Source organism: Microcaecilia unicolor, chromosome 10, assembly GCF_901765095.1.
Source record: "Microcaecilia unicolor chromosome 10, aMicUni1.1, whole genome shotgun sequence".
Classification (NCBI taxonomy): Eukaryota; Metazoa; Chordata; class Amphibia; order Gymnophiona; family Siphonopidae; genus Microcaecilia; species Microcaecilia unicolor.
The window spans coordinates 127,929,102-127,948,546 of NC_044040.1; the positions used below are offsets into that span (position 1 = coordinate 127,929,102).

Consider the following 19,445-nt stretch of genomic DNA (forward strand, 5'->3'; position numbering starts at 1 on the left):
CTACTAAACGGACTTGGAAAAATCCACAATTCCAGGAATAACATGTATAGAATGTTTGTACGTTTGGGAAGCTTGCCAGGTGCCCTTGGCCTGAATTGGCTGCTGTCGTGGACAGGATGCTGGGCTCGATGGACCCTTGGTCTTTTCCCAGTGTGGCATTACTTATGTACTTAATATTGACTGGATTGAAATTTTCAGTCCTATGTGTCACCAGCTGCTAAAAAATCAACTAGATTGTTAAAGATTATCTGAAAAGGGATGGAGAGCAAAACTGAGAATATCTTTATGCCTCTGTATAGGCCCTTACTTATTTGAGATAGAAACGTTTCAGAGAAGAGTGAGAAAAATAATTAAAGGGGATAGAACACCTCCCTTATGAAGAAAGACTAAGGGGGTCTTTTACTAAGTGGCAGTAAGCCCAACGTGGGCTTACTGCTTAATAAATTGGAAGTACCGCTGGGCTACCACAGTAGCCTGGAGGTAGTTTCCACCCCCCAGCGTGCGCCATTTCTCATGCTACAAAAATATATTTTTGTAGCGCCGATGTTTACCTTGCGGTAATCAGGCAGTGCTGCGCACTGCCTGCTTACCACTAGGTTAGCATAGGAGCCCTAACTATCACTTCAATTGGTGGCAGTAAGTGCTTCCCCCCAAAATGGCCACGCGGCCAGTGCTTCACTCACCACATGGCCATTTTTTTAAAAACAAACAACACAGCCTTTTACTCACTGCGGTAAAAGGGGGCCTCAGTGCGCATAAAAAAAATGCATAGATGCCAGTGCAGGCCCCCTTTTACCACAGCTTGTTAAAAGGACCCCTTAACTGGTTAGGACTCTTCAGCTCAGAAAATAGATGACTGAGAGGGATTATGAAAAGAGCTTATAAAATTGTGAGTGGGGTGGAATGGTTAAATAGGGACAACTGTTCAACCTTTTAAACAACACAAAAATAAGAGGACACACCACATACCATGAAACTAATGACCAGCAGACTGAAAAACAAAATCATAGAAAGTGTTATTTTTTTTTGTTCAAGTAGTGCACAATGAAGTTGTGGAATCCATTGGCAGAGGATAAGGTCAACATAAATGATACTAGGATTCAAAAGAGGTTTGGACAAGTTCTTGGAGGAAAAGTTCATAAGTATTATTAGCCAAGTAGACTTGGAATAATCATTGCTTATTGCTGGAAATGAGCTATGAGAAACAGATCTACTTTTTGGGATCTGCTAGGTACTTGTGACTCATACTGGCCACTGTTTTATGCTTAATCCCTGTATTTCCACAGACTCTGTGTGATTTTCACAAAATTATTTGTTCTGACAATATTTTCATTTACCAGCTGTCACTGAGCAATGGCAACAGTAACAGTTTTATTACTCATTATCCTTTTCACCCGTTGGGAAAGAAACATACAGTAGACCATAAATTCTAACAATGGTAAAGGCTGGTGGGGTTAGCTAGGATTGACTCTGTGTGATTGTAATGTTATTCTTTGCAACAATAGGGGATTGTTTCAGTTTGGTTGTATGCCACTTTGAACCATGTGTATTGCAGTAAAAAATGTCATTGTTTTTAAAATTACATTAAAATAAACTGTTCCTAAAAGTTCAAGTTGCTGAAGTGCTATTCTATTTGTTAAATAGTTGCTCAACAATTTTCCATTCTTACAGTAGGTGTTCTTTTTTTATCCAATGATGTGTGAAGCTGGGCTTGATGTTTTAGAAGAGATTCTTTTTGATAGGAACCTTGTATTTTCCATGGTTCTGATGATTATTTCTAGGTTTAAAATATTGTGGCAGGAACTTAGCAGCTATATGGTTTTGGAGTTCAGTTGCTTTCTTGGGGAATTGTCTCTTGTATAGTAGACTACTGTACTGGAGTTCTGGGGTAACTAAGCTCTGACACAGTTCTCTTGTTACCTTGCCAATTCCTGGTTTAAGGTTATAGCCAAGAATCCTGGCTTGTCCATATTGTAATGGTGCTAATGACAAATCTTTGATTTTTAATGGATCCACCATGCCCTCATCTTGGAGACACATTCTAGTCAGCTCCTTCCGCCTCTTACGGAGTTCCTCCACTTCTTGTTGCATCTGTTCTCTCCCAATAGTTTGGTAAATCCTCTCCCAGAAAGTTCTATTAAAGTGAATGTAGAGCTCCCAATCCAGTTTGTTCCAGCTCTTGATCTTCTCTGTGCTGTTTTTTGAAAGGGCCACTCTATTTTTCCCATCTCTGCTATTGAGAGGAAAGGATACCACATCATCCAATTTCTAACACAAAGTTTCTTTTAGTAGCACCATGGACTCATCAAAGTACTCTGCAATGAGCACCAGGTCAAACATAGCCTTAATTAGTTGAATGTTTAGGTGAGCATGCTTGGCTGAAGATTTGCCGTTATGATTAAAACCAAAATCAAATGTCATAAGGTTTTTAGCATAAGAACTATCAGAGTCTGAGGCTTTATAGAATTTTATTGGCTGGTCTAGAAACTCATCTAGAGTCTTGGCTCTGGAAAATGGTGAAGTTGATTTGTAGTAGGCAAATGAAGACTCCATGAGATGAACTGGATTGCGTAGGATGGAGAAATAAAATGTGTCATTAGGCATTACTTTCTGGACCTGTGTAAAGAGAATAACACATAAATTTTATATAAATCCATCACTGGTGAAATCCATTCATGACAATGTATTTGTTTTGGTATGCTCTAATTTTGTCTATTTAGAGAGCAGTAATAAATCCTATTAAATAAATAAACTATTCACACTAGTGCAAATTATGTGGATACTTTTTACCTGTGGGATTGCTCTAAGTGAAAACAAAACTATTCTTACTTTTTTTATTCACCGGAAAAAATGTACTCTCAGAGATAAATGTCTGCTTTTTACAAGAGTACTTTTTCCCTTTGAAATAGTGCTATTCCTTTTTCCCAAACGAAATATACCTTTGGGAATGCCTCCAGACAACATATGCAATTTATCACATTTCATGTTTATTTACTATACTGCAAACAAAATGTCTAAGCAGTTTACAAAAAATAATAATTTGATAATGATATGATATGATATGATATAGCACTTATATCCTGCTAGCTCCCAAACCACATGGTGGTTCAAAGCGGGTTACAAAGTATTGGCACATCAAGCAAAGAGTTTAAACATAGTATTTTCCGAATAGGTATGTTTTCAAGTTCTTACAAAAAGAGGTGTAGGAAGTAATTGAATGCAAATCCTCATGTAATGAAAGCCTTGACTGAACTGCTTGATAGCCAAAAGAATATTCTAAGATAGAGGTTCACAAACCTGGTCCTGAAGGCACCCCAGCAAGTCAGGTTTTCAGGATACCTATAATGAATATTCATGAGAGAGATTTGCATGCACTGCCTCCACTGCATGCAAATCTCTCTCATGAATATTCATTCTTGAAAGTTAGACTATTGGGGCCTATTCATTTATGAGTTATATAAGAAAGCACAGTACAGGTTACCTAGACTGGTTGGTTTGTGGCTTGACAAGATTTTAGCGCATTAGTTTGTTAAATATATTTATTAATAAAAAATAGAGATATTATTTAATGATATAACTCAATGATTTATTATTCAAGATGAATATTCATTGTAGATATCCTGAAAACCTGACTGGCTGGGGTGCCTCCAGGACCAGGTTTGGGAACCACTGTTCTAAGACTTTCTTAGACTTAACTTCCACAAACGATGGGCAAAGTAGGAGAGAAGGGTCTCTAGATCTTGAGGATATCTTACAAGGAAAGGCCAACAAGTTTAACAAATACTCTGGACTGGCCCCATTAAACATCTTAAATACAAAACATGCTAGTTTTAAAAAAATATGAGCTTGTACAGGCACAGCTGTGGTAACACAGTCATGCTTTTTCAAATGAAAAATGAGTCTCTCAGCAATATTCTGTAAAATCTGCAATTTGGTTCACAATTTAACTGTGATAGAAGAATACAAACTATTATAATAGTCTAAATGGAATAGCACAAGGGCTTCGACCAAAACTGCAAAATGCTTCCTATGAAAGTAATGACATACATTACGGATCAAAGCTTTAAAAATACTATCTTAATAATATGATTAGCTTGAGGTTCAAAGGAGAGTGTTGAGTCAAGAATAAAACCCAAAACCTTAGTAGTACGTTCAACCTTTAAAGAAAGATCTTTAGAAATAGTAAGTGTATCTGGAATAGAATTTGTTACAGCATCTAGCCATAATAATTTGGTCTTATCCTTGTTTAATTTAAAACAATGAATTGAACTATGACATTCATTCAGAGAAATACAAGAGGCAACCTTAGACATAGTGGCAAGGTGATCATCAAATATTGGAACCAAAACAAATATATAATTTGAGTATGAGTAGAACCTTACTTTTAAGGCTGAAAATCCTGATTCAAAGTAAGCCATGTATATATTAAAGAAAATAGGCAATAAAGGCTAACTCTGTAGAATGCCAAAGGGTAGATCCAACTCTGAGAAAACTTTCCTCATTTTCACAGTATAAGCTCTATTAAATAAAAATTCTGAAAACTATAACAAAACCTTGCCAGTAATTCCCATTGTAAATAAGTTTAAAAGAAGAATCTCATGATCTACCATGTCTAAGGTAGTAGTCAAATCAAATTGCAGTAAAATGGACACATGAGGCAGCCTAATTCACAATAAGAAGTATTAAATCATATGATGGTTGATATTCAAAATAATTTAACCAGTCAGAAATGGCTGCTGACCAGTTAAATTGCTTGTTTGGGGCTATCCACTAATTTCCAGCATATCTTAACCTGTTATTGCCACTGAAAAATAGCGCTTAGCACCTAAGTGAAAACTGGCTATTTTGGGGGCATTCTGGGGGCGGAGTCAGCACTTGGCCAGTTAAATGCCGATATTCAGCAAATTAACTGGCCAGGGTAACTACATAAATGAGACCTCATTAAACAAATCTTATCTTTATGTGGCAACTCATGGCTGATGTCGTTCTGAATATCAACTTAACTGGCTCCGCATAAACCGAATATTCAATGCCAAAGCTTGGACATGACCCAGCATTGAATATCCAGGAATAGCACTAGCAGCAGTCGGCAAAATGTTCACCTCCGTTGGCTGAATATTTACTCCATAGCATTAAATTTATTCTAAAATACATTAGGAAGGAGGATGAGATAAGAAGCAGACATAAACTGGAGTGAAATGAAATCTTGTTATCAGGGATCACCATAGGGGAATAACTCAAATACATGTAATTGAGGTTTAAAGGGAAATGCTTTGGGGAAAAAGTGTGTCTTAAGAATAGGCTTGTAGTTTTGAAACAATAATTCTTGCCATAGTTGAAGAAGAATGGTATTCCAGAAGGTAGGTGCTATGACAAAGAAACAGGATGTTCTGGCGGAATGAGAACAGACCTGAAAATGGGTGACTAAAGTCAAAACAAGAACCTTAAAGCTAATCCAGTAATAGAGGGGAAGCCAGAGTAGGATAGGGGTGACACTATCAAATTTCTTAGCACCATGAATCAGCTTAACTGTGGTGTTTTCAATTAGCTGCAGTTAAGTTGAGATTGTCATAAACCTTGGAAAATAGAACTACAGTAGTCTAAGCTGGGAATAACTAAAGAGTGAACCAGTAGATGGAGTATAGGAAGGGTTTGGATCCCTTTGATGTAGAGATGAAAAATAGTCTCTCTTGGCTGAAGTAACTGATTGCCTATAGTGGGGTACTGCATCTTTATACAATGATAAGTATACGGGGAGTCAAGATTTAAGCCATTGAAGTTGGTGCCTCAGAGGTCTAAGGCCTTAATGATACCGGGGGTATGTGTGATAGTAGTGTAATTTTACTATAAGAGTAGGGGCAACGTTATCCAAGGTTGTTGGCATGATGGAGTTCCAACTTGGTTGTCCAAAGAAAGTAATGCAAACTTTGAAGGAAATGTATCACAGCTAGACATAAAGCAGTCTGGGGTGAGATGTCCTGATTTTCTAATCTGCTTAAAGTGAGATTAGTCATTTTGGAAATTTGAGGTTAACAAGGGATATAGAAATTTGAGAATATGATGATCAGATCATGGAACTGAGGAGCTGATAATATTTGAAGTTACAGAAAGGGAAGAGGTGATAATAAAATCTAGTGTATGTTCAGTTGAGTGGGTGGGTGAAATGACATGGAGGGGCATTTTCGAAAGAAACGTCTAAATCAGAATTTGAACATTTTACAAAGACGTCCAAACTCCGAACAGGAAAGAAGGTCATTTTCAAAAATACTATGGACATCCTGTGATTTCGACATTTTGTGATTTGGACATCTTTGTTTTTCGGCCATTAAAAAAAAAAAAACCCATCCAAGTGTAAAACGTCCAAAATCATGCCATTGGGACATAGGAGGAGCCAGGATTTTTAGTAGACTGGTCCCCCTGACATACCAGGACAGCATTAGGGCACCATAGGAGGCACTGCAGTGGAGTTCATAAAATGCTCCCAGGTACACATCTGACCATTGCTCTCTTACCTTGTGTGCTGAGCCCCCCAAAACCCCCCCGAAACCCACTACCCCCAACTGCACACCACTACCTTAGCCCTTATGGGTGAAGGGGGCACCTATATGTGGGTACAGTGGGTTTCTGGTGAGTTTTGGAGGCCTCACAGTTTCCTCCACAAGTGAACAGGTAGTGGAGGTATGGGCCTGGGTCCACCTGTCTGAAGTAACATAACATAGTAACATAGTAGATGACGGCAGAAAAAGACCTGCACGGTCCATCCAGTCTGCCCAACAAGATAAACTCATATGTGCTAGTTTTTGTGTATACCTTACCTTGATTTGTACCTGTCTTTTTCAGGGCACAGACCGTATAAGTCCGCCCAGTACTATCCCCACCTCCCAACCACCAGCCCCGCCTCCCAACTACTCTAGGGACCTGCATGTTGCTGTAATGGACCTGAGTATGTCATCTGAGGCTGACATAGAGGCTGGCAAGTAATGTTCTTCAACACACGTTTTGGGGGTGGGAGGGGGTTAGTGACCACTGGGGGAGTAAGGGGAGGTCATCCCTGATTCCCTCCAGTGGTCATCTGGTCATTTGGAGCACCTTTTTGTGCCTTATTTGTAATAAAAACAGGTCTAGCTCAAAATGTCTAAGTTTTAGTCCTGGACATTTTTGCTTTGTTCCATTATGGCTGAAAGACGTCCAAGTCTTAGGAATGCTCAAGTCCTGCCTTGAACACGCCCCTGGCATGCCCCCTTGAGATTTGGACGTCCTTCTGACGGACTTCAGAGAAAGACGTCCAAAAAGAGGTTTCAATAATACTGATTTGGACATTTCTGTGAGATAAACGTCCAAATGCTGACTTATGTCACTTTTTGGACGTCTATCTCTTTTGAAAATGAGCCAGATCGTGTCTTAAATTAGAATCAGAGAGAAAAGTCCAAGAATCAGAAGCAATTGGTCACTACTGTCAAAAAGATGAATATTAAAGTCACTTAAGATAATCGATAGTGACATATTAATTAGGAAGAGAGAGACTAGATCATAAAAAGCCTGTAGTAAAGTATGGGTGGCAGAGTGTGATACATAAATTAAAAGTAAGAGAAGAGATGGAGATGTAGGAAGTTGAAAAGCGATTCCTTCAAGTAAAAGTAATGAGTAAGTGTTCAATTGAGTAATTTCAAGAAAAGAAAATAGAACCACCAGTCCTCCAACTCGTCTAATTGGTTGGAGAAAATAAATCGATAGGGGGACAATATTGCTTAAGAAAGAATTTATCAGTCAGATAGCCAAGTTTTTGTGAGACAAAGATCTAGTCTATGATGAAGATCATAAATAAAGTGTGTCTTACGATGAATGGATTACTGATTGTGGAATAATCAGAATAGAAGCTGAGGGCAGTATAGGTGTAATAGTACAAAAACTCACTATGGTTGGCAATAAACACCATATAGGGGGACAAAGCCACTGACCCCATAGTACAGGAATGGACAAATAGAGAATCCAGCCTAAAAGTAGCAGCAAAATTGTGATGAGCGATAGAATAAAAGGTGCCAAAGAAGGTGCATAAAGGAACGCATATAGGAGCACGACTTGCTCCCTATCACACGCTGCTGTGTGTGCCATGAAAGAACAATAATTCAATTTAAGCAGTAGGAAAGGTAACCTCATTTCCTGTGATGTCAGAAAGGGGGCATAGTCCTGCGAGGGCAGTAAGAGAAGGCAAAAAAGGCTGGGCAATCTGGAAGACAAAACACAGAAACAGAGCTCATATGTATTGAGGGTTGCAAATTGTCAAACAGCCTATTTCCATTGGTAAAACTTTCATATGTCCCCCTTATTTTTCAAAGCATAGGGAGGACAATTTTCAAAAGCCATTGCATGTGTAAATAGCTATTTGTCTGGGTACAAGGGCTTCTGAAAACTGCACATGTTTTAAGCAAATGAAAGTATGCATATTTTTCCATAGCACACTTAGTGGCAATTCTATAAAACTTATGCACCATTTGCATGCACAAAATCAACATCAGGCAAGCCCATAAGCTGGGAACACATTCAATGGTATTCTATACTGGCAAAACAGGTGTGTGCATGTGCAACATGTTGCTTACATGTAGGTGCCCTGAAAGGGGACATGTTTGGGACAGAGATTAGGCACGAGCTAGGCAAGACCAGCAACCAAGCACACAGGGGCACAAGGGACATCACATATAAGATATGCTCAAATGCACATCCCCTATAAATGGCAGGGAATATGCCTCTTTTGACCTAAAGTATTGCTTGGTGCATTGTGCTACTGGTTGGCATCTCAGTGCATGGTCAGACCTCACTCTTTGTTTAACTAGATACCTTTCTGCCCTCACTTAACTAACTACAACCTCATTAACTCCCTGTTTGTTCTATTTTGTTCCTTTCTACCAAACACCATGTCAGTCCTCTAAAACCTGTCCCCCCTCATCTCTCTTCAGGTTCTCCACCCCATCTCTCTTTGCAACAGTGTGTATATTTGTGGTTTTGGGTGTATCCATCTACCTCTGTCAGTCTGTGTATCTATAATTGGCTGTGTCTGTTTATACCCTGTGTGTATGTGCATGTGAGTGTGTGTGTATCTGTGTGTGTGTATACAGTCCTGTACCATAGTTGGTGATGGTCACTGGATGCTACTAGTGCTGGTCATTGGTTGTTATTGGTGGTGGTTACTCGGTGGTCTTGGTGGTAGTCACGGGGAGTTACTGGTGGTAGTTACTGGGTGTTACTAGTGGTGGGTATAAGCATGAGTGGAAGCAGGGTATTGCTCCTGTGTGCCCTTTCTCATAGGAAAGAGAGGCAACAAAGGTTTAGTAAACAGACCATAGTGTATCTGTGCAATCAGCTAGAGCCCGATGCGTGGAGAGGACAAGCCCTACTAGTGCGCCTGATGTTCACCATAGCCCTAGTATTTTTTTTACACCAGAACCTTTCTAACACCCCTCAGGGCAACAGCAGGCATCTTCCAGCCAGCCACTTCACAGTGCATAGCTGTTTATAATGGCCTTTCTCAGGAAAGATACTCAATACATTTTCTTCCCTGAGCAGCAGTACAAAAATTATTTGACCTATCACATGTCCTCTCAGGGCTAGGGGCCACTGCCTGAACACACATATAGCCATTAGATGAACAAACATATAGCCATTAAACCACCTGTTGAAAGGCTATTTATAGGAACTGTATGCCATACTATTCCCTTGATATGCTGACGGTCTAATACCTGAAACATCACAACTGATGTGTGTGCCTGCTACCCAGGTTTCTGTCACAATTCCTACATGCTGTCACAATGTGGCATCAATGACTACTTTGAGAGTGGCAAGATCACTGGGGGATGGCTGCTAGGTGAGCTCACTACACTCATCCATAACCTTACTGCCACTAACCAGCACTTTCTCTCCCCACAGATGACTCCCTCTACCTGCAACAACCATCCCTGTAAATCTCTGAGATCATCAAGACTGCGATGTATCAACTCATTACACTAGATATACTGGCACTAATGTAGCCTTTTCACTCTTCCTTGAAGGTGACAGAGGCTATCCTCTCAGGGCCATGAATTCATCCAGACACATTTCTTGTGTGTACATAAAAATTTTATTACAGTTGCTCTTGTGAACATCACAAAAATCCAAACGGTGTGTATGCCTTGTTCTGAAAGTCCCTTGTTTGGTTGTATTTCCATGGTTTTATTATCTATTGTAAACTGCTTTGATGTCACTATATGCAGTATATCAAATAAAAATGACCCATAACAGTGCCAACGTGCTCCTGAATAAAACTTTCCTTCCCCCATGTGTGTCACTGTGTACATGTGTCTTTTCTGTCCTAATTCCCCCACCTTCCCTGTGACCCTTCCACATCTGTCTCAAACCCTCCCAATCCCTAGTTCTTTCCCCTGCCACTGTCATGCTTTGATGGAGCTGGATGCAGGCAAATGCTGTTGTGGGTCAGAGGGCTTACTAAAAGAGACTGGTCACCCTCTGTGCCTCACCATGGAAGTTGGGGGAAAACCAGGCATTGATGACTCTGGGGTATGTTGATGTTGGGAGAGGGCACAGTCATAGAGATGACTTGGGTAGGGTGATGTGGTTTGGAGATGTTCAGAGAGCGCATAGTCATAGAGATGTCAGACATGAAACTAGCTGGGGGAGCAAGGAAGACAGGGTACAACTCAGGGACTGGAGCTTACCACTCATGACCCATATGTCTTGATGCAGTCCACCTAGTCCCTCCTTCACAGTGGCTTGCAGACTCTGAACATCCTTGTGGAGGCCTTTTAGCTCTACCCGAGTGGGAGTCATCTTGAGAAATGTGGCTAGACAGTTTTGATATTATATTATCCCTTTGCCCAGCCAGGGCTGCTAATGTCTTGGGTGTCAGTCTCAGCTGTTGCAAGCTTTTCAGGCTGATGGAAAATATACTGTGATGGCTCTCCAATGTTCTCCTTGTCTTCCACCTCCTCCTTGGATGATAGCAGTGCCTCAGGCTTACTGTCCACTGATGTGTCCTCTTCACCCTTTTTAGAGTTGTAGATCTCCTCTTCAGGCTCCTCTGCAGGGCCCACAGGTACTGATCCCTACTAGCTTAGGACATCAAGGTATTGCACTGATGTCAGTGAATCACTGGACTCTGGAACGTTGGAAGGACTGGCTTTTTCATCCCTGCTGCCCAATGACTCGCTGCACCATCTGTAGGATAGACCAAAAAATGCTTAGCAATGGACTGAACTGAGACTTTGTTAAGGTAAGTGGGTTCATGTTTGCTCAAGAACTAGCAGGATCAGAGTACTACAAGAACAGATAAAAGAGAATTGTTTATGAGTTAACTAGCCGTTGAGCCCGTAAAAACGGGCTGGTATAGAGGTTTTCCTCCCCCCGCGGTCACCACCACTCCCCTCCCCCCCGCGAAGTCGCCACCGCTCCCCCCCCTCGAAGTCGTCGCCGCCGCCGCCGCTCCACCTGGTCCGGGCCCTCTCTTCACTTCTGAACTTACAGATCTATTCGCCGAACACAGCAACGCACATCAGCTGAGCTGCCCCTTCCTTCTCTGCCTGTGTGTGTCCCGCCCTCGCTGACATTATGTCACAGGAGGGCGGGGCCACAGGCAAAGAAGGAAGGGCTCACTGCAGCTCAGCTGATGTGCGTTGCTGCGTTCGGCGAATGGATCTCTTCAGAAGGGAAGAGAGGGCCCGGGCCGGGTGGAGGGGTGGCGGCGGCGACTCCGAGTGGTGGGGGAGCGGTAGCAACGTCGGCGGCGCAGTTTCCCTCTCTGTCCCGCCCCCCCCCGTCATCACGTATTGACGCGGGGACAGAGAGGGAAGTCTCTACTGCGCATTTGCAGTGAGTACGGTCACTCGCCGTTTATATGTTTGATAGACTGTGCAGACCTTTAGAACACACTTGAATAAGGTTAAATCATTATCGCCCCACAGGGGTTCCTTTCTGCAACTTTGCTAGACCCAATGTGAACTTCTATGAATTGCCAGTGAGTGCTACACACCATAGCATGTGTGTAGGTTCAGCCTTCTAGTGTTGTCTTTTGGGGGTTCCTTGTTGCATATGCGGCACAGGGATGGCTATGCTAACCTGGCTATGGTGCATTGATGTGGCAATCTGTCTTTCTACATTCCTACCATGTAGATCTCCTAGTCCATCTACCTCAGTGTGTTGTGCTCTTATGTGGCTTTATATTGTAAACGGGACCGCTGCGCCAGTAGGGGGAGGAAGGAAGTCTCCTCCCCAGGATTAATCCAAGCCCCACAAATTGCCACCAGCAGATACTTTCAAATATTCTTTTCTTTTTCTTTTTGTTTCCAAGTTACAAACAAAAGCTTCAGTCCAGCCCTGGGGTTAGGGCTGCCCCAGGCAGGGTAGTGCTGCCCCTCACCCAGCAATCCAAAGTCTCTGACCGTTCTTGAGGGCTGCAATAGTCCCCTTTGGAAATACTTCCTTTTCACAGTACGTATCACAAGCAGTGCTGGCCCCAAAGTACGTATCACAAGCTGTGCTGGCCCAAAGCAAAATTGTTCCCTCCTGTCCAACCAGGGTTTCCAGCTCCCACAGTTCTTACACAACCAACAGGAGCAGCTGGGGAACCAGGCTTATAATGAGGCAGTGGGCAAAAGAAATTGATTAATTCTGAGAAATCATATTAAGTGTTAATTCTGCTTAAAAATCTGGTGTTTAAAAGTTTGGTTTAGTTCTGCAAGTGATGGAGGAATGTCATCTGGTTTAGATTATTTAGAAATCTAGCTAAAGGTTAGAAAGGTCAGAAAGACCCCTTGTGAGTGATGGATTGCTAAATGCTGGCACATCTGTATACTATTATGAATGAACAAAGCATGAGCCAGACATGCTGTAGTTTAAAAGTAGTTTAAAGCTGGTTAAATAATTTTAGAAGTTCTTGATATGTAGATTTGTTATAAGGAATATTGATTCTGTGTATTTTAGAATATGTGTATTTTGTGTAGTTAATATGTAGAATACCTTTTTAAATCTAATGTTTGTTTAACTCTTTGCCTTACGTTCTGAGTAGGGCTGCAGTGAAGAGATCAGCATATGGTTTGACTTAGCCATAGTTCTGGCTGGTTTGATGTATGAAGCTGATAGGTGAAAAGAGGTCAGGACTAGTCAACTCTCTTCTCCTTGATTAATTATAGGTAAATGTAGGAATGGGTCTTGAAAGTAATAACTGATATGTATGCTATTAAGTAAGACTGGCCCTTGACCCCTTAATGAATGCCAGAGTTCAGTTAGTATGGAGTTGACTAGGAATATGAGAATTTAATAATAATAAAATGTAAGAGACTGGTGCCAAATTGTCTAGCGTGAGGGGCCCCAGGTCATAGGTCAGTTTGAGAAATATCAAACCTATGTAACTGATATTTTTAAAGTAATGATTGGCTGAGGCAAGGTAACCAATCCATTCTTTACCATCTGGAGAGTAAGGGGGGCTAGAGGTTAGGACTGTATTTAAGTGGGAGTAGAAGCAGCTTACGTCAGAAGGAACAGACAGGAGAAAGAGAGCTGAAGGAAGACAGGCAGCAGAAGAAGAGAAGAAGCTGAGACAGAAGCCATAACATCCAGAGAGCTGAGAGAGAGAGGAAGAGAGCTAGAACTGATGTCCTGCTTTGTTTGCTGGCAAATAAAGAAGATTTCTCCCTCATTCTGGTGTGTGCTGTTTGACTCCTGAAGTACCACAGATTCTGCTAACAATAGGGGTAATTCATGCATCAATTCCTGCAACAATAACTCTTCCAGTCCTCTGCCCTTCCCCCACAGCAAACAGTTCAAATCAAAACAGGCTTCTTCCTTACAACAGGTTTTAAATCAAAACTTTTAAACACATAGCTTTCCCCCTTTAGGTGCTACCTTCCTCCGGGCTCTCCAGCTCCCATTCCATCCTCCTTCTGCCTCTTGCTCAGCAGCCTTAACCCCCTCCTCCACCTGCTTTTCACCCCACCCTTCCCTCTACAGGTGGGAGGCATCATGTATTGATTACGGAGCCAGGGAACTGGGCTTCTTCCTTCTCCCTCCCTCTTGTGGTCAGAGTAGGTATATACCCATCCTGTCTATCCCTGGGGCTCCCTTTGCTGGGACGGGCAATGCATTCTGGGAGACGTAGTTCAGGATTTTGTTGTTTCATTTTGTACCTCTGGGCTGTAGCCTTGTCACAATATACACTGTTTACATGATGGTGGGGCAAAAGGGATTGCAGCTGGCCCCTATATGGAATTTGTGCTGTGCATCTCTACTTATATGTGTAGTCCCTGTGAGCATAAGTGCTTCCTCTTTACCTATCCTCCCCTTCCTCTTGAGGGTATTAGCAACTCCTTTCACTCTTCTCCAGGTCAGGGGTTTGCTACTCATTGCAGGTTTATTCTATAAGTTGTTGACCTTTTTCCATTCCCACTTTGTCACCCTCCAGTTTGGCTCTGGACCAGTGCTATGTTTTCTGTAAAACACCTCTAATTCAGGCACAGACTGGGGACTCTACCAATTATCAGTGTTGTCTTATTGTAGCCATCCAGCCGAATACCTCAAGTTCTCAGAACATTCCTCAACAGAGATGTACAGTTATACTAACCTCGTTCTTTCAGTTCAAAACCAAAAGAAGGAAAAGAAAACTAAGTGAATTGAGTTCAGGAACTAGATAGATGTTTCATCAGATTTTATTTGAATTCCAATGGAAAAATTAGCAAGATGTTATCAAAATGGAATTAACAGCTAAAGTATCTATATTTTTTCCTTAAACGTGTGACAAAATAACTTTCTGATTTACCCAATACTGATACTGATTAGCTTTCTGTGTAATACACAATTTTTTTTCCTTCAAACAGATTTAAATAAACTTTTGTCATGCCTCAGGCTTTAGAAGCAGCAATTATTTTTCACGTTCTACTAGAATTGGCGAAGGGTGAGCCCTTGTGCTGATCTCCAAGGGAAAGCAGCAGTCAACAAGCCAAGACTTTCACCTATACCAGTCATGATTCCCCAAGGGTTGAGCCCTCAGGTTCAAGTGACCAACAGGACTTACAAGTGGGCTGAAGGGTGAAGACAGCAGGAATGCTAGGCAGGAAACAGCAGATGCTGGGTCTTGGTAGGCAGAGTCAAGGTGGCAGGGGTCTGGAAGGCAGTGTTGAGGTATGGTCTGAGTCTTGGCAGGTAGCTGGCAGGCAGTGTCGAGGTCTGTTCTGGGTCTTGGCAGGCGGCTGGAAGGCAGTGTAAGAAACAGGCAGGCAGGCTCAGCATAAGAAAACCAAAGTCGAGACGCAGAAAGGTAATGCACTGGGAGCGCTAGAAGACTCCAAGCTGAAGAAGTATCTTGCAGATAGGAAGGCTTGAATATCTAGAGAAGGCAGGCGTCTGATGTCGGTGATCCCCCGACGCACCGGTGATGCTACTTCCACACCACGTGATCTAAACTGTAGGGTGAAGCTGTTCATCCTACCCATGTGCACACACTCCAGGGTGCGACCCCTAGGACCATCCGCTCCGTCCAATCCTGCTGGGATGTCGCGCCTTGCACTGAAGGTTGCTAGCCTGGCCCAGAGGACAGGGACGTGAGGTAAGCAGCTGCAACAGTACACTCCCCATTAAAGTCCTGCCCTGAGGGCCATGTTTGGAAGGATGACAGGCCCGAAGCGAGGCAGGTGCGTGAATGTGTGTTGCAGGTTCCCAAGAGTTATCCTCTGGTCTGAAGCCTTTCCATGAGATAGTACCTGCCTATGCCTGAAGTCTAGGATACCATCGTCTTCATATTCTGGGTCTGGATCAATGTCTAGAAAGGTTACCCAACCCTTATCAGAATGCCACTTTGAAGAGGTGTACGACTTGAGGAGGGACACATGAAAAGCATTATACACCTTCATCGTGGAAGGTAAATGAAGGCGGTAAGTCACCTTCCTAATTCACTACCATACGTGAAAAGGTCCAAGAAATCTAGAGGTGAATTTCTGGGAGGGTATCCAGAGTAGTAGATGTTTGGTGCTGAGCCAGACCTTCTGACCTGGAAGAAGGATGGGGGCAGGTCTCCAAAGATGATCAGCCCGATGTTTATAAGCGTCAAGATATAGTGGATATCATCTATTGTCCGTTGGGCTGCTGGAGTATCACCGGTCTCTGTGATGGGCATGGGAATTCGAGGATGTCTGCTGTACATGGCGTAGAATGGAGACGTTTGGGATGACCCGTAGGTGTTATTGTTGTAGGCGAATTCTGCGCAAGGAGAAGAGATGACCAGTTATCTTAATGAGAATTGATATACATCCAGAAGAAGGTCTTGAGGGTCTGATTGATGTGATCCATTTGACCACTGGTCTGAGGGTGGCAAGACGAGGAAAATTGCAAGGTAACTCTAAGAGAAGTACAGAGGCATTGCCACTTGACCACTGGTCTGAGGGTGGCAAGGCGAGGAAAATTGCAAGGTAACTCTAAGAGAAGTACAGAGGCATTGCCAGAAGTGTGAGGTGAACTGCATTCCCGATCACTGAGTATTCAGACAAGGAGCCCATGGAGCCGAAAGATGTGATGGACAAACAGGCGGCAAGAGCAGCTGCTGATAGAAGATGGGGCAGAGGAATGAAGTGAGCCCACTTGGTGAAACGGTCAACAACAACCCAGACGAATGTATTCCCATCTGACGGGGGAAGGTCCATGATAAGGTCCACGGAAATCTCCTCCCAAGGTTCCTTCGGAAAAGGTAAAGGTTGAAAAAGGCACCATGTACAGGTATGTGTAACTTTGTGTTGGGCACAAGTGGGTAAGTGAGAACATGTCTTGGTTCATAGTAACATAGTAGATGACGGCAGAAAAAGACCTGCATGGTCCATCCAGTCTGCCCAACAAGATAAACTCATATGTGTATACCTTACCTTGATTTGTACCTGCCTTTTTCAGGGCACAGACCGTACAAGTCTGCCCAGCAGTATTTCCCGCCTCCCAACCACCAGTCCCGCCTCCCATCACCGGCTCTGGCACAGACCGTATAAGTCTGCCCTCCACTATCCTCGCCTCCCAACCACCAACCTCTCTCCCCCACCTGCTCCGCCACCCAATTTTGGCTAAGCTTCTGAGGATCCATTCCTACTGCACAGAATTCCTTTATGCATATCCTACGCAGGTTTGAATTCCGTTACCATTTTCATCTCCACCACCTCCCGCGGGAGGGCATTCCAAGCATTCACCACCCTCTCCGTGAAAAAAATACTTCCTGACATCTTTTTTGAGTCTGCCCCCCTTCAAACTCATTTCATGTCTTCTCGTTCTACCACCTTCCCATCTCCGGAAAAGATTTTTTTGCGGATTAATACCTTTCAAGTATTTGAACGTCTGTATCATATCACCCCTGTTCCTCCTTTCCTCCAGGGTATACATGTTCAGGTCAGCAAGTCTTTGCTCATACGTCTTGGAAGGCAAATCCCATACCATTCTCGTCGCTTTTCTTTGCACCGCTTCCATTTTTTTTAACATTCTTCGCAAGGTACGGCCTCCAAAACTGAACACAATACTCCAGGTGGGGCCTCACCAAAGACTTGTACAGGGGCATCAACACTTCCTTTCTTCTGCTGATCACACCTCTCTCTATACAGCCTAGCAACCTTCTCGCTACGGCCACCGCCTTGTCACACTGTTTCGTCGCCTTTAGATCCTCGGATACTATCACCCCAAGATCCCTCTCCCCCTCAGTACCTATCAGACTCTCCCCGCCTAATACATAAGTCTCTCGTGGGTTTCTACTCCCTAAATGCATCACTTTGCATTTCTTCGCATTGAATTTTAATTGCCAAACCTTAGACTATTCTTCTAGCTTCCTCAGATCCCTTTTCATGCTTTCCACTCCCTCCCGGGTGTCCACTCTGTTGCAAATCTTAGTATCATCCGCAAATAGGCAAACTTTACCTTCTAACCCTTCGGCAATGTCACTCACAAATATATTGAACAGAATCGGCCCCAGCACCGATCCCTGAGGCACTCCACTACTCACCTTTCCCTCCTCCGAGCGAACTCCATTTACCACCACCCTCTGTCGTCTGTCCGTCAACCAGTTCCTAATCCAGTTCACCACTTCGAGACCTATCTTCAGCCCATCTAGTTTATTTAAGAGCCTCCTGTGGGGAACCGTGTCAAAAGCTTTGCTAAAATCTAAGTAGATTACGTCTATAGCACGTCAATGATTCAATTCTCCAGTTACCCAATCAAAGAATTCAATGAGATTCGTTTGGCACGATTTTCCTCTGGTAAAACCATGTTATCTCAGATCTTGCAACTTATTGGCTTCTAGGAAATTCACTATCCTTTCCTTCAGCATGGCTTCCATTACTTTTCCAATAACCGAAGTGAGGCTTACCGGCCTGTAGTTTCCAGCTTCTTCCCTATCACAACGTTTGTGAAGAGGGACCACCTCCGCCGTTCTCCAGTCCCTCGGAACCTCTCCCATCCAAAGATTTATTAAACAAATCTTTAAGAGGACCCGCCAGAACCTCTCTGAGCTCCCTCAATATTCTGGGGTGGATCCCGTCCGGTCCCATGGCTTTGTCCACCTTTAGCTTTCCAAGTTGTTGATACATACTCTCTTCCGTGAACGGTGCTATATCCATTCCATTCTCAGGTGTACTTTTGCCAATCCCTCGCGGTCCTTCTCCAGGATTTTCTTCAGTGAAAACAGAACCAAAGTATCTATTTAGCAAATTGGCTTTTTCTTCATCATTATCTACATAGTGGTTCGCTGTATCTTTTAGTCTCACAATTCCCTTTTTAGTCATTCTCCTTTCACTAATATACCTGAAGAAATTTTTGTCGCCCCTCCTTACATTTCTAGCCATTTGTTCTTCCGCTTGCACCTTCGCCAGACGTACCTCTCTCTTGGCTTCTTTCAGTTTCATCCGGTATTCCTCCCCGTGTTCCTCTTCTTGAGATTTTCTATATTTCTGGAACGCTAACTCTTTAGCCTTTATTTTCTCAGCCACTTGCTTGGAGAACCATATCGGTTTCCTTTTTCTCTTGCTTTTATTTACTCTCCTTACATAAAGGTCTGTGGCCCTATTTATTACTTCTTTCAGCCTGGACCACTGCCCTTCCACTTCATGTTCGTCCTCCCAGCCCATCATCTCCTTCCTCAGGTATTCCCCCATTTTACTAAAGTCAGCACGCTTGAAATCCAGGACTTTGAGTTTAGAGTGGCCGCCCTCCACTTCAGCCGTCATATCAAACCAAACCGTTTGATGGTCACTGCTTCCCAGGTGTGCACCCACTCGGACATTTGACACACTATCCCCATTTGTGAGCACCAGATCCAGCATCGCTCCCTCCCTCGTGGGTTCCATCACCATCTGTCTGAGCAGAGCACTTTGGAAAGCATCCATGATCTCTCTACTTCCTTCCGATTTGGCAGACGGAACCTTCCAATCTACATCCGGCAGATTGAAATC

The 19,445-nt window shown here is 43.0% G+C and overlaps 1 protein-coding gene across 1 annotated transcript in view; it reads right to left on the minus strand.

Moving 5' to 3' along the window:
* Positions 1-1,392: 1,392 nt before the first annotated feature.
* Positions 1,393-19,445, minus strand: part of LOC115478331 (galactose-3-O-sulfotransferase 2-like) — an 89,652-nt gene continuing 71,599 nt past the window's right edge. The window contains 1 exon segment of the mRNA XM_030215634.1: positions 1,393-2,616. Coding sequence (XP_030071494.1) covers positions 1,720-2,616 — 897 coding nt within the window. The 3' untranslated portion in view covers positions 1,393-1,719.